This window comes from Lonchura striata, chromosome 1 (assembly GCF_046129695.1).
Source record: "Lonchura striata isolate bLonStr1 chromosome 1, bLonStr1.mat, whole genome shotgun sequence".
In the NCBI taxonomy this organism is placed as follows: Eukaryota; Metazoa; Chordata; class Aves; order Passeriformes; family Estrildidae; genus Lonchura; species Lonchura striata.
This window is the reverse complement of record NC_134603.1, coordinates 151030461-151045890: the sequence shown is the minus strand read 5'-3', so window position 1 is coordinate 151045890 and position 15430 is coordinate 151030461. Positions and strand designations below refer to the sequence as shown.

The following is a 15430-nucleotide window of genomic DNA, read 5'->3' as shown; positions in this document are numbered from 1 at the left end:
ATTGCTTACAAAAATATTACATTTTCTAGAAGAACAAAGAGGCTGTTACTCTGACACAGAAAGATTCTGGGACACCTGCTGGCACCTGTAAGCTTTTAAAGCAGAACACACTATCACTCAGGAGAAAATGAAATGTCAAAAGTCCTGCAACAGAAGGAATAACTACTACATTTCATTTATGCTGCAGGAGCCTGCAACCCAGCCAAAAAAGAGGATGAAGAACAATGTGTAAGGACCAGAAAAAGGATAGCGTGGCCCTCCCTTCAGAGCTTTTGTACACCTTACCTTTAGTAATTGATGTAAAGGAAGTTCAGATGATGCATCCTTTAAAATCTGGATGCTTCCTTTTTTCCAGTACACACTCCCATGTTGCTGTAAGAAATATAGAAACAGGAGTTGGAGATGCCCTCCCAAACTTCAAATTTCATATCCTGATCTTACATTCTAAGGAACAAAAGAACTCACTCCAAACTAGGACCAAAAATGGTCCATTTTAAATCAAGGGTCTCATAAAAAATTTCTTATTCAAGACAGAGCAAATCAGAGCATTATTTTGAATTCAAGAATTTCCTAGTGGGGACAATTATTGTATTGCTAATAGCATTAAATACTTATTTGAGAGCTCTTTGAGCTGTAGCCAGGGCTCCACAATCAAGATATAGTTCTGTGCTATTTCAGCACAGCCCCCTGATCCATCAGTTACAAGTCTGTCCCCCTTGCTGGAGGGGGCAAAATAAGAGGCATATGGGCAGTCTGGAATTCACTCCCTTTTTTTAACTTGAGTGAGGTGGAGTTACTTGGCAGTCCCCCAACTTGTGCTCCACTGAAGAATTCATAAGAGAGCCTTGATACCAGCTCTGATTTTCAGACACTTTGCTCAGACTTTCAACTGCAATCAATGAAAGATGGAGATGAAAGCAAGGGTTTTGATTAATTAGTCCCAGATACATCAAGATGAATAACCTAAACCTTGCATGTCAGAATTAGCTATTGCTTTGGTGCTGTCCTCACCCTGAATATCATCTGTGAAAGTTATAAAAGCCTCTGCTGATTCATTAGAATACTAGGAGGAGACTGGCTAACTGACTAACTGTGAGGGTGGGTTTTATAAATTTAAACAAAAAAGGCATTATGCACTACAGGCTAAACCACAGCAGCATTTTTGTCATTTTTGCATTATTTGGGTTTTGTTGTTTCTGTGCAGATCCCTGTCCAAACCAACAAAAAACTGCTCAGTGGGATGTTACTGTGCTTTTAGCAAACTGTGCTCATTGCTGTTTATCCTATGCCATTTTCCACAAGTACCTGGATCTGCTGAAATTCAAAATGAACAGAATTAAAACACTGTAAAGCCAAACAGTTCTGCACTATGCTATCTAAACAACTGCACTGCAAACCTCATCCTCCACTCCCACCATCTCCTGGTGATTGCTCTGCATGCTTCAGGTGTCCACTCCCTCCAAAGAATGTCTGTGGATGCTTATGCAGATCTTATTTTATGCCATTACAATCTTCTGCCATTCAATTGTTTAAATTTATCACTCCACCTTCAACTCCATCAAAGAAACACAGTAAAGCTGAACTTTTTTTGTATAAACTAACCTGGCCAGCACCAGACATAGCTCTGACTTGAGAGAAGTTAAAGCCCGAAGACTTCATCTTTTCCAAGATCACATCCAGAGCCTACAACAAACAGAATCAGGAATGACAGTAACGAGCTATGAAATTATGCATACTCACAATCTGGAATTAAACAGTAAATTTATGTCATCACTGATAAGAGTTCATTGGCAGATAATGAAAAATTAGTTAATGACTATGGACTTTTCAAAAATCTGTATAAATTAATTTATTAAGTGAGAGTCCATAAAAGAAAAGTTGAGTCACACAGGGGAAAAATAAGATCTTTAAAGCAGCTGAATCACAAAGATCTGTTCTTTGAATTCTAAGTAAGAGGCAAAAATTAAAGAATTCCTGTTCATTAAAAAGCACTTTAAGAGTGCTAGACACAAAGCAACATTATCTTGTCTGGTCTTACTTTTGAAAATCTATGAAATCTTAATAGTGCATACCCTACAGCCCATCCTACAAGACATTTAGGTAACCACAATACCATTGTCCCCAATGTCAATAAAATCACAGATTCTTTAACAAAGGATAATTCAAGTGATTTTAGCATTTCAAGCATCTAGGTAAATTTTGTTCTTGACATATTTTCCTGAAGTTTAAAACCAAAAATTAATCTAGCCATAAGTAGTTTAATTTAGATCAGCATTTCCCAAACTCTCTTGATAAATTGGACCACTGCAAGGCTTCCAAAGGAACATCATATATACCTACATAGTCATTTTATCAATTTAATAATTACAACAGTGCCTCTTCATTATGGTTCAAAAACCAACTGCAAGCAAATTTACCAAACCTTTGTCAGCTACTAGGGATCATCAGGGGGGTTTTGTGACCTTTCTAATATTTTAACTAGCCAAGTATCTCTAATAAGAAAAATTTACAGAGTACCACATAAGTGTCACAGCTTATGCCACAGCTGAGATGGCCACGACACACAGAGAGCATCACCACAGAATTTCAGAAGGCTTTAAGCATTTGTCCATACACAACAACACCTTACTCAACAAAAGGCTTCAGATGTCTGCCTATACAGCATAACATCCTCCCACTTCAGAAGGCTGCAAGCATCTACCCTTCTTGTTCTTTAGCCCAACCTTTTATCCCCTCATGTTGATGCAGTGCCCCTGAGTGCTCTCTGTTCCCTTTGGTGCTTGCTCAGTGCTCCTGGGCACTCCCTGGCTCATTGCTGTCAGTGCTGCTCACCTGCTGCTCACAGCTGAGCCCACTGGGGATGAGGCTCAGCTACAGCCCCACCCCAATCACCACAAACTGTGTGCCTACATCTAAGTATTGCAGAATCTGCACAGAAGTAAGAAAGGCCTTATTTTAAAAAAGGAAAAAAAAAATATGCTGTACTTCAAAATAAACATCAGTCAAAGTTACTGGGAACCAGTGAATAAATTGCCCTTTCACCACTTACCAGTTGCAACATCAATTGGTAAGCAGAGCTTATTGTAAATGAAATAGTTTAAGTCACTTGGGTGCTACAAAAACAGATTTAAACAAGGCAAAGTGACAGCTGCCCCATTTGTGTATGAGAGGGGGAAAAAAAGAGTCATTTTTTCAAATGAAGGAAAGTCAGGAAGGAATTTCTCACACCCAGAATGCTGTAATAGTAGAATGTGAAGAAACAAACAAAAAAAAAAAACCATCAAAATGATAGCAATGTTCTACTATGTTTGTTGATAGCATTACTATTTGCATACCAAAGACACAGAACAACACTTCAAAGAAACAGAATGTAAGAAAAAGGACTATGTTGATTTGAGTGATGGGTTCCACTATTGCTCACAATAAATTTTCATTTCTGTAACAGCAAGGAAAAAGTTGATCCATAAAAAAGTTTGTTCATACCTTGACCCACATAAGCACTGGTGAAGTGACTGTCAGTCTGTCACTGTGAATGTAGACTCCACCTTGAGTCCTAGAGAAAAACAGGATTTTCTCTTGGTAAATTCAGTAATTTTTTTTTTTTTCTCTGCCAAGAAGAGTTCTTCAAGTTTATTAATGACTAAAGAGAATTTACAATGCTTTTATCTTAAGAGCTAGGATTGGAGTTTGAGACATGAAAAAGTAAAAGCCAACTCCTAGGAAATGACATATTTGACACAACTGTAAAAGAAGTGCTTTTCAAGGAAAGGCCCTGATCCTGAAGTAAGATCTGTGATAGAATCCATTGCTGATATTGCTCATTGGCTGCATGTGATTCATAATTATTTCTGTAACAATTAGTGATTTAAACCTCAAATATGAAGTTCAATTCTGCTATTAAACCATCAAGTAAATAAATGTGTTTTACTGAAACTTGTGACTGGAGGATGACACTTGTCAATTCTAGTCTATTGTTTAAGCAAATACTGTCATCCTACATCTTAACAACTGAATTTATCTCCAAATGCCTTTTAGATGTTCTCCTCATGTAATTTACATGCTGTTCTGAGAGCATCCCACCCCATCATGTCCACAAGTCTAAAGTTCCAAAAGAAAAAGTATGTTTTATTTATAGGTTACCTATTACCTATTTATAGGTAATATTTTGGGGTATATTTCTTAATTTCTTTATACTACCCTTGCAGAGTGGAAAACATGAACATGGCATGATTTTTTCTATGCCTCCATAAATATCAGTGAGACCAAATAGGGCAACAGCTCCCTCACCCCAATCTCCAAAGCTTTAAATTACATTATCCAAATAAAATATAAAATAGAAAAAGCCTTACTTAAATTCCGGAAGGTCCTTATCAAAATGAACATTATCCTCATAAATGACCCTCAGCTGTTCATCAATAGCAATGACTTTCAACTAGAAGATATAAAACAGGAAGTTAACAAAATCTAGCAATAATTGAATAGCACTGACAACTCATTTATAATAATTTCATTCCCACAGATAAAATGAAAAAAAAAAAATCACCCCAATCCATACAACTCACTGAATGTAGGGCATAATTTTACTTTAGACAAGTTATTATGTGAATTTCTAAACTGTTACCTATTCAGCAACATGTGGGTTTGTTTGTTTGTATTTTCTTTCTCCTGTAATGCACAAGATGGGGCTACAGGCATGTGCTAAAGAACAGTAAACATGTTACCAGGTTCATAGCTTGCATCACAGTAGCCAGTTTTGCCAATTCCTCCAAAGAATACAGTATCTTAAAGATGTCATATCCCTTCTTTTTATGTCACCTACTTTTTTTTGCCTCATCTTACCAAGGAACCTCACAGACCCTCTAGGGTACCTTGAACACCTTTCCTGCTCTCCAGATGATGAGCAAATTTAACTCTGCCCATTACATAAGTGTATTTTGAGCTACTGTAACAGAAAGCAACATCCCCAACTCCATAAAGCTGAGCCTTCTTGTAAGCACAAATTAGAAGGGTACCACAACCTTTCCTCATCTATCTTCACTCAAGTTCACCTAGTTCTGAAGAAAGACAGTAAGAGCTGAGAAGAAAAGCAAGAAGGAAGCTCACATTCTGTGCCTATTTCAATCAGGGGGAGAGTGCAAACTGCTGCTAAAGGAACTGATTTTTTAAAAAACCTGCAAAGATTGTCATCTCAAGGAGCTGCATTCAAATAACAAGGCCATCCCCATTTTTACCATAGTAGTGTAGAGCCATTATCTATGCCCTGGCACAACTCATTACCAACCTGCACTAGCTTAAAAATGGCTCTGACCCACTGCAGCTTAATTGGCTCTCTGCTTGCAGCTTGTCCCTTAAAAACACTTGATCAACCTAACCTGGATGTGTCTTTTCAAGCTCCCAAACTTCAGCACAACCATAATGGTGATTTATGCTCGAACACCTATTTTTAACATGTTCAGGCCTCTGCACAACTTGGGCAGAGTTTCTATTTGCAGTGGAGCAATACCCGGCCGTGCCGACAAAGTAGAATTTCAAGCATAAACCTGAACATCCAGGTTCAGAGTTTTGATTCACACAAAGACACAGGGAAGCCAGGTTTGGGTGCAAATCCCAGCTCCTACAGGAGCAGGTAGGGGGGTCTATATGCAGCCTGCATATAAAGAAGGACCACAGCACTCCTCCAGGATTTAACCCATCCCTAGCAGGATGGGGAAACAGGACACATTTGGACATACAGCCTACTGCTCCAGATGGGGCAAACAGAAAGGGATGAAGGTGAAGGGGATATGAGAACAACCAGGTACATGCACTGTGTGCAGGCCATAGACATCTTAAAACACAAAAGTCACTCAGAATTATTACAGCCATAAGCTAAAACACAGGAAGTTCTGCTTCAAAATGAGGAAGAACTTTGTTACATTGACTGTGGCTGAGACTGGAACAGGATGCTCAGGGAGGACATGGATTCTCCCTTCTCTGGAAACATTTCAAACCCACCTGGATACATTCCTGTGTCCAGGTGACCCTATCTTGGCAGGAGGTTTGAACTGGATGATCTCCAGAGGTCCCTTCCACACACTCACAGAATCGGTCAGGTTAGAGGGACCGTAGCGGATCATCCGGTCCAACCTCCCTGCTTTAGGAAATTCGTCCTTAAGCACATGATTCTGTGTAGACATCTGTGTGACTGCCTCCAGTGACGGAGACTCCACAACCTCTCCGGGCAATCCAGCCCTAAGGATTGTGTGATTCCGTGAATAATTTGGCGTCAGCCGTGTCGGGCTGCAGCGGGTGCGAGCCCCGGGCAGGGAGCCCCGGCGGGCCCGGGGACCGCGAGCAGCCCCGCACGGCAAACCAAACCCGCCGGGGGAAGGCGGAGAGCGGGGACGGAAGGCGCGGGGAGGGGACGGAAGCGGCGAGACAGGGAAGGCCTGGCCCCGAGCTTGCTCGGCAGCCGCGGTGGCGGCGGGGAGCGCCGAGTTCATCCCCCGCATCCCTCCGGGGCAGCCCCCGCTGCCCGCAGCCCGGGCCCGCCTTCGGAGCCGTGCCGGGCAGCGCAGCCCCGCAGCGGGCAGCACCCACAGCGGCCAGGGCAGCACCCACAGCGGCCAGGGCAGCCCCACAGCGGCCAGGGCAGCACCCACAGCGGCCAGGGCAGCCCCACAGCGGCCAGGGCAGCCCCACAGCGGCCAGGGCAGCCCCACAGCGGCCAGGGCAGCCCCACAGCGGCTAGGGCAGCGCCACAGCGGCCAGGGCAGCACCCACAGCGGCCAGGGCAGCCCCACAGCGGCCAGGGAAGCCCCACAGCGGCCAGGGCAGCCCCACAGCGGCCAGGGCAGCCCCACAGCGGCTAGGGCAGCGCCACAGCGGCCAGGGCAGCACCCACAGCGGCCAGGGCAGCCCCACAGCAGCCAGGGCAGCCCCACAGCGGCCAGGGCAGCACCCACAGCGGCCAGGGCAGCGCCCGCAGGAAGGGGAGGGCAGGGCAGGGGCGGGGGAGGCGGCGCGGTACCTGCTGCGTGCTGAAATCCCAGCCCAGGTAGCAGGGAGCGGCCATGGCACGGCACGGCCCTGGTCCTCAGCCGGGAGCCGGGGCAGGGACCGGGAAGGGGGCGGCTCTGCTGGCCCGGCCTCCCCGGGCAGCACCGCGGTTAATGAGTGCTCGGGGACAGGCAGCGGGACGAGCGCTCCATCCCTCGCACGGAGCGGCCGGGCAGAGCTCGGGGGGTGATGCGTGGTGGATCCAGGCCGTGGTGGGGTGATGCCGTGGTGGGATTGTCCCGAACACAGACTCGTTCCCCTCTGTGCAGCCCCAATTCACACACCGGGGCGAGGTGATGCTGCTCCTTCATTCCAGATTGCGCAAAGCAGGGAGCTGGGGGGTAACCCACAAAAGGCTGGCGCGCAGGTCATCAAAACTTTACACTGTTTATACATTATAACAAAGGCGCCAGCTTTTATTGGTTACAAATTACATGATTTATACCCGCATTTGAGTCCGTTTTGAGTAGGCGGTCCATGAGTTGGTCGAGATTACCTACTGCTGCAATCACATTGCCCTCAGTTCTGCTGAATTCACTCTTGGTGGCTTTTGTCCAGCACATTCATCTGGGGACCGTCTTCCCTTTTCCTTAAAACAAGAGATTAACCAAGCATATGGAATTCACAATGCAGTTGCTTAATCCTAACTATCCAGCTACAGCTACTGGTTAGAAACCAAAAAAAAAACACCTGCAAAGTTTGGCACAGACCCTTGTTCAAATCTTATGGGGTTTGGGATCAGGATGATGGGATGGTGGGATGATGTGATGGTGGGTGTGAAAAATGCATATTTTATGATTGGCTTTTCGCAAATGTTACAATGAATATTATATGGGTAATGTTAGAAAGTTATGCTGTATTAATTCTCTTATGTAGTGTGTTTAATAAAGTTTTAGGTTACAACATAATCTTGTAATAGAAACCTGTGATGTAGGATTATTTTCTAGCTCAAGCAAGAGATGAGATAACCAAAAAGCTCTTCACACAGAGATGACAGTGACTTGGGGCCCATGAAGAGCTACTGCCTCCATATTAGAAAAGACAAACATTCTTCCACCTTCGTTCCGTCTTTATGGAACCACCAGGATTAAGGGGAGGAAGTTGACAAAAACCAGAAAAGTTCTTAATTTGCAAGGAATTTATGCATAATGTATGAGATATATGAATTTGCAACAGGCTATTGCTTTTAAGATTATTCCTTTGTTCACAAGGTATGTTTTTTGTGACTTGGTGTCTGAGAGCATCCGGATGTCCGTAATTCTTTGCTTTTTATTGTCTTGTAATTGCCCTAACTCTAAATTTTATTACTCTAATTGTATTATTATTATTATAATCATTTTATTATTGTTAAAATTTTAAAATTTTTAAAACTGAGTGATTGGTATTTTTCACAGTGGGTCACACTGTGCCAGGGTGGTACATGGGACAGCTGAGCACTGATAACCAGACCCATACACAGGGATCCCCAGGGGCAGCACCCAGGCCAGTGAGAGAACACCAGAGTTGCCATGCAGGAGCCACCCAGGGTCCACAATCAAATCAAAATGAGGCAACCTCAAGCCACAGACCCAAATATTTACATAAATTTTAATAACCTGTTGCTGCAATTATTATCCCAGAACCCTGTTATGGTATCACACTCTAAACAACACAAACACACAGCATTCCATTTTAAAACCCACTATTGTTAGTTTGGCTGAATTATTGTTTTCTAGTTTCCCTTTTTTCACTTGGGAGGGCTGGGAAGGTTTTAGGGTTTTGCATTATCTGCCTGTGACAAGAAAAGTGGTATTCCTTAATCAAAAGAAGACTCATTTAAAATACTTCCATTCTGCAATCAAGGCAGTATCTCAGCAGAGCTTTAATGAAGTCAAATAGGTTTTGCATGCCCAGGATCTTAAAATATTTTTACAGTACAAACACTTAATTTGAGATAGTTCAGCTGGTCAGAGCATGGTGCTAATAATGCCAAGGTTGTGGCTTTGATCCCTGTATGGGCCATTCACTTAAATCTGGACTTGATGATGTATGTGGGTTTCTTCCAGCTCAGAACAGTCTGTGATTCTAACTCTAAAATATTATGAAATTCTGTCACAGATTGAGCATTTAAAAATATATCCAGTGATTTCTCAAAGCCTTAACACCCATAGGTTTATACTTTCAGTATTTCTAGTTTTTGTTATAAAGAACAACCTTTAGAACAATGGCCACCAGGAAGTGATGGAATTTGCCTGCCCCTGAAGAGTTTATGCTGGATTAACCTGTCCTGAAGAAAGGTCTCACTTAACCAGAGGCTGTGAAGGAAATAATGTTTTTGAAATGTTACCAAGAACTGTTTCCTCAGTGTAATTTACACCAGAAAACAAAGGATCAAATAACACACAGAGGCTGGGTTTTTTATTAATGCAGAATGTGGCTAGTGAGCTACAGAGGACAGGTTTGTTCAGCCCTTTCTTTGGCTGCATAGTCCCTGTAAACCATGACAAAGGCTGGGGCTTGAAGCACTGCAATTTTCAAAAGATTTGATAAACATGAGAAGAAACTGAAGTCTGTAAGTCTGACTGTAAGAAGGATGAATGACTTCTGAAAAGGAGAAATTAGTAGATTTTAATTTTTTAAAGGAGGTATTGGCTAATAGAAAGGGAACCAGAGTTTATAAATAAAAAAATTTAAAAAAAGAAATTAAAAAAAACATCTAGTGAGGATGTAAGAATCAGTTATATTCTTCAGCAATCAGGTCAGAATAATCTCAAAAAAAAAAAAAAACCCAAGAAATTACTTGACTTAAACAGTACAGAAAAGCTGGGACTGGAATAACCTCCCTTGTATTATCAATCTCCTTAATTAGGAATAAGGAGCCAAGACAAGTCAGGAGGAGACTCCATCAAAGGACAAAGTGGGAATGTTATTGTTGCTACTTACACTGTTCATGTTTCTCAAAGGAAAGGAAGGATGTTTGTAGCATCAATGCCTCACCCAGTTACTCTGTTGCCCATCTTTTCATCAAGTGTTGTCTCAAATTTATTGTTTAAGGATGGAAAATGTGTATTGCTGCTGTTCTTTCTGGACTCAAATTCATGTTTAGAGATACTGCCACAGCCTCCAAAAATGTTTCCTGAAAGCAAAGAAGGTTTAGCTGTGCATTTATCAGTGAAGTTGCATTCATGTACTGGTGAGGTTTTAGCACTGACAAATCCAGAATTTCCAGAGGGAATGGACAAAATGCCGTTTATAATTGAAATGTCACCACTGCAGATTAACAGCTTGAGGCAAAACACAGATTAATCACTCAAGACATGTGGAGCAGAGTAAAGGGAAAAGCAAGTTTATTCCCCTTTTCCTATTAACTAGTTTCTGACCTGATGGAGAAGCAATACTTCCATGCTTTCCTAGGCCCCTGGCTGTTTAGATAAGTTACAACTAGGATGCCAATTAAAGCTATATTTTCTTACCCCACTGTCAGTTAACTGCAACTGCACATTTGTATCAATTCATTGCAAAATGTAAATTAACTGTATTCCACATTCCTACATACTGAGATTTTTCACTTTTTATTCTCACTTCCAGTACCAAAACCTGCCTCTGATCTCAGCTGTGCCCTGATGCGAACTTAGATTTAACAGCCCTCTTCAGCTTTGCACAGAGGAACTCCTTCGAAAACAGTGATAGCCTAAATTCCAGGCTTCATTATCACCACATCATCTGAGACATGCCAAGCTAGAGAGCAGATAGACCAGACCTTTGCTCTAAATTAGGGTGACTGTATTGACAGCAGTCCAGCTAACCTGATTTATACCAGCTACATAATTTAATGGGATGTGGAAGGACTCACACCTCTACAGGAAACCCATGGGGAACTACAAAGCTAACAATCCTCCTGCTCCCAGAAGCAGATTTTGGGCACCTAACTAGTTATTTTAAGTAGCAGGCAGCCAAGAGTTTCTAAGCCCCAAGCAGGTATTCTACATTGCATAGGTGGGCCCAGCAGAAGCAATGGGACAGCAAAAAAAGACTTAAGTTACAAACAGGCAATAAACTGCAGCAGCCCCTGTTAGTACAGGCATTGTTAAGTCTGCTGGCACAATTATCCCAGTAAGAAATCTTGTGGCTCTTTAATTAGCCTCAGAAACATTAAACATAGTAAGCTGGGTCAGATGCAAGCCAACCTTTCTGCCAAGGAACCTTGGTCAGGCGCGCTGCTGCTAATGAGGTAGGAGATGTTTACAATGTTAAGCTCCAAGTAACACAACAGTAACACATTAACACATCACCTTAAAATAAGAAATAGTCTCAGCCTGAGCACTGACCTACCTGCTAGAACAATATCTGAACCATGGCAATGCCCTAAAGGTCATTCCCTTTCTACTCGGCATGGTAAGTACTCTTATCACAAAATCTCCAGCAATGTTTAACTCAGTACTGAAAATATAAAATACCACAGTACCATAAATTAAAAGATGAAGTTTCTGTTCTTTTTCTTGAGATGGCATTATAATACCAAAAGTGTTTTTCTTTCCCTAAATATGTGCTTATCTGTTGAAGTTATTTTTCCAAATGATCTTGTGGTAACCATTATGTTTGTCCATACCTCCAAAAAAAAATCTTCACTCTGTAGGAATAAGAACTTGATGTTTAAATGGATTGAGGTGCCTGGTTTTTTTACTGACTGTGCTGTGAACACTTGAGTGTGAAGAAGAACTTTGATGCTGTGCTGGCTGCCCAGAGTGGTTGTGGAATTGTGGACTCTCCCTCACTGGAGACATTCCAGGACCATCTGAACACAATTTAATGCAACATGCCCTAGGACAACCCTTGCCCAGGGATGCTGGCCCAGGTGACCCACTGTGCTCCCTTCCAACCTGACCCACCCTGGGATTCCATAAAGGCACATACAAAGATCCAGCGAAATCCCTGTGAATGAGTACCACAAGAGGAAGCCCAAAGCACAGTTGTTGCATAGAGACTAAAAATGTAGATTATTTAAGTATAGTAATTATTCCACAAACTTACTGGCTGAGTTAATTTTTTGACATGTGCATATTCAATATGCCAGGTGTGGTACTGCATTAACCAGTTAAGGCCCTTTACAGAGAACTCATGAGGAATTGGTGCAGGAATCCATACAAAAGCACACACAAGCACACAAATAATGAGTACAAGAAAAGAGTTTAAATGATGGCTCAACTACACAATCTCAACTATACCATCAGTTTTATGGGTACTGGTCTGTTTGCAGCTTTTATTTGATCATGCACATAAAATCCTCCAATTTCACTTCTATTGAAACCAGTAGAAGATGTTTTGACTTCAGTGGGTACTGAATCAGGCACTGTGGAATTTTATCTGGTTTTATATACTCTAGTTTATATACTCTAGTTTTACAGTTGTAATTTCCTTGACTCAATTAGGCTACCAGAGATTATGAAGTGCAGTACAAAGTCCTCATGAGATTTCTGCATGGAAGTGAAGGATGCTTCTGAATAACAAATTACTTTTAGGATACTTTCCTCCCCTGCATAGACTTCAAGTCCACGTTCATTCTCACAATAGAAGCAGTACTTAACCATTCTTTTTGGAGGACTACCCTAACTACAGCCATTTGCAAGGCTCATAAAAGTTACCTTATGCACCAGCAGGGTTTCTTGAAGATGAATACCAAACTGGTTTGTGTTCTAGTGCTCAAAAGCAAACATCTCAGAAGCAAGATTGTGTCATCCAGATAAAATTTTCATTAACAACACATTAACCAGTTCTTCCACACTGTACTTGATTCATATCAAACTTCACTTACAGATAAGTACATCTTATTGATTAAAAGCAATCAAAGATAAACTCATTCCTACTCAAACAATGCCTGAACTGGACACTAATAAGGGACAAACCTTGCTCTTTTCAGCACCATCCAGGAAGGACCAAAAATCCTGCAATCAAGAGTAAGTCAAAATCCTGTCATTTTTAAGTGGAAAAATCAAGGCAGACTTTTAGGTGGGAAAGTTACATAGCTTATACAATTTGTTTTAGACCCTGCTTGAAATTTCCACAGAATTCCTATATGCCTGTTTTGTCTCCTGGGAGAACAAATAATCACAGGCCGTTGTCACCTCCCAGAACTGTAGCCTTCATAGCTCCATGGAGAGGAAACAGCCAGAAAAGTAGTTGGTACAGAAGAGAAGGAGGCCAGGGGAACTGTGAAGGAAGGTGTTAAAAGTTAATTCATTTAAAATCTCTAACTGGTAAATATGTTCAGTTTCTTCTTAGACTTTCCTCTGTACATTGTCACTTCTAAAAGGGAATTTCAGAAGTTCTTGGTGGGCAGGGATAGCAGAGTTAAAAAATGAACAATTCCTGACCCTCAGTTTTTGAGGATTGTTGTTTGCCTAGAATTCCAGTCCTACCAACGAGACGACCAACAGAGGGAGCAGCTTTCTAACAAAGCACATTTCAGCATTTTAATTTACTTTTTGTAGCAACTCCAAAGGAATATGATTTAATCCTCAACAAGTCAAGACAGAAGAACAGAGGTTTTTAAATGCTGCTTATGTCAGGCCCATACATACAGAACATCTGCTGCATTTAGCTCCTCAAGAGCAGCATTGAATTTGACATGCAGCAACACAATAACTTCTGTTTGACCACTTTACCATCTACAAAAAGAAAAAAAAAAGACCAAAAAAACCCAAAAAAAAAGCAAACAAAAAAAAAAAAAGAATGTGGTTCTGCAAAGGACACTGGATAGCACTGAGCTCCTGACTTCCTGACTCCTGCAAAGCCAGATGAGTGAGTACTAAATCATAGAATCACAGGATACCAGGTTGGACTGGACCTCAAGGATCAGCTGGTCCAACCTTTCTCAAAAAGCATGTAAAACACAAGATATTTGGTATGAAAGCCTCAGTGCTGACTTGGTGTGTTTGATTTAAGCCTTCAGATAGACTCAGGCAGAGTGCAGGATCAGAGATGTTTGGTATATGCCTACCTACACACACTACCTAATTATATTTACCTAAAGACACAAGGAATAAAATGGGTATTTTCACAAGGAAATGTGAAGAGGGACTACATGCAACCCAAGCTCACCAAACCTTCAGAGGAGCCTGAAGGGCAGCTGGTCCCTTCCATACTTGAACCCTTTAGTTCTGAAAGCACAGGAAAGATCAGATTGGAGAAAACATCTCGAGATCATTTTGAAAACTTCCATCATAGGATCCTTCACCCCATTAGCAAGGACACACAGAGGGCACCAGAAATAATCTTGCACCATCAGAAAGTCCTGTGCTCTACTCACAACACGCCATAGCTGGGGCATGCTCTAAGGTTGTGCTTTCAAACAATAGAAATGTGTGTGCTCTTATCAAAAATCTCACTAAGAAGTAAACAATTACTATTGATTTGACTAATACTGCCTGAAATCCAAATCATAGAAGCCATCTTGTTTCTATCTTTCTTTGTGCTGTTACATTTTCTTATAATAAAATACTCACTTTCTTACACTTCAAGACTGCTCTTCAATAAAAATTTTAAAAGCACTATAGAAAGCTAGAGAAAGGGGATTATCACAGTAACTTTGATTTTCCTTCTCAGTGCCAGTTAAAATCTACAGACATTTGTATTCTGCCTTTTTAACCTCTATGAACAGTGCTGAACATGTCTATAATTCAGCACACGAATATCATGAACAATATACCTCTAGTCTCAGGTGTGCAGTAAAACTCAGTGTTACAGGAAGTGCATTCAGTCAGTTAACCATTATGAGCATTTTTAATTATCTTTAAATCAACAATTACTCCTAAAAGGTCCTCCAAACAATTTTTAATAAAAAACTAATTTACTACACACAAATTAATTAGTTGAAGATAAAATTAGTGGCATCTTTTTAAATGAGATTTTGCAACCAAGGTCAAGGGCAGTAAACATCTACTTCAGGTTCTAAAAGACACAGCTTGTGGACTATGAAATATTCTCTTTTCTTTTTTTTTTTTTTTTTTTTTTTGCCTCAAGGAAATGAAGAATTGGTTCCATTGTGATGGAAGAAAAGACTTAAGGGAAATAGGGCACTTCAGACTTCAGTGGATAATCAAGTGAAAACCACTCAGATGATGTTTTGATCAGGAATTTGTTCAATTAAAAAAGAACAAGTTTTGACACAAATCTAATCATGGCAATAAATTTTCAGAACCTGTAATGCTGTTCAGAGATACATGTGCCAGTGCTAGAAAATGGCTTGGCTGCTGATACTCCTCTGCAACCTAGAGCAACCCAAATGGAGATCTCTAAGGTGTCGGTCTCAGGCAAACACAGTCATGCCTCTCCAACAGTGCCACCTGCTGCACACTGGGAAAGTGTACAGGGCTCTGGAGCTCCAGGTAATTCGATTTATAGACTGATTGACTGA

The 15430-nt window shown here is 41.4% G+C and overlaps 1 protein-coding gene across 5 annotated transcripts in view; it reads right to left on the bottom strand.

The window, feature by feature from the left end:
- Window positions 1-7145, bottom strand: part of XYLB (xylulokinase) — an 82262-nt gene extending 75117 nt beyond the window's left edge. For 2 of the 5 annotated variants that reach the window (XR_013341327.1, XM_077789427.1), the window contains exons 1-5: window positions 7010-7145; window positions 4350-4432; window positions 3484-3553; window positions 1603-1683; window positions 286-372 (exon numbers count right to left, since the gene is read on the bottom strand). Coding sequence is in view for 4 of the 5 variants with exons in the window: in XM_077789427.1 (XP_077645553.1) it covers window positions 286-372; window positions 1603-1683; window positions 3484-3553; window positions 4350-4432; window positions 7010-7054 (366 nt within the window). In the remaining variant the exon portion in view is untranslated. Of the gene's footprint in view, window positions 1-285; window positions 373-1602; window positions 1684-3483; window positions 3554-4349; window positions 4433-5994; window positions 6024-7009 lie in introns of those variants that run through there. The other 3 variants (XM_021555298.3, XM_021555296.3, XM_021555299.2) reach the window with 3 other exon arrangements.
- Window positions 7146-15430: the final 8285 nt, after the last annotated feature.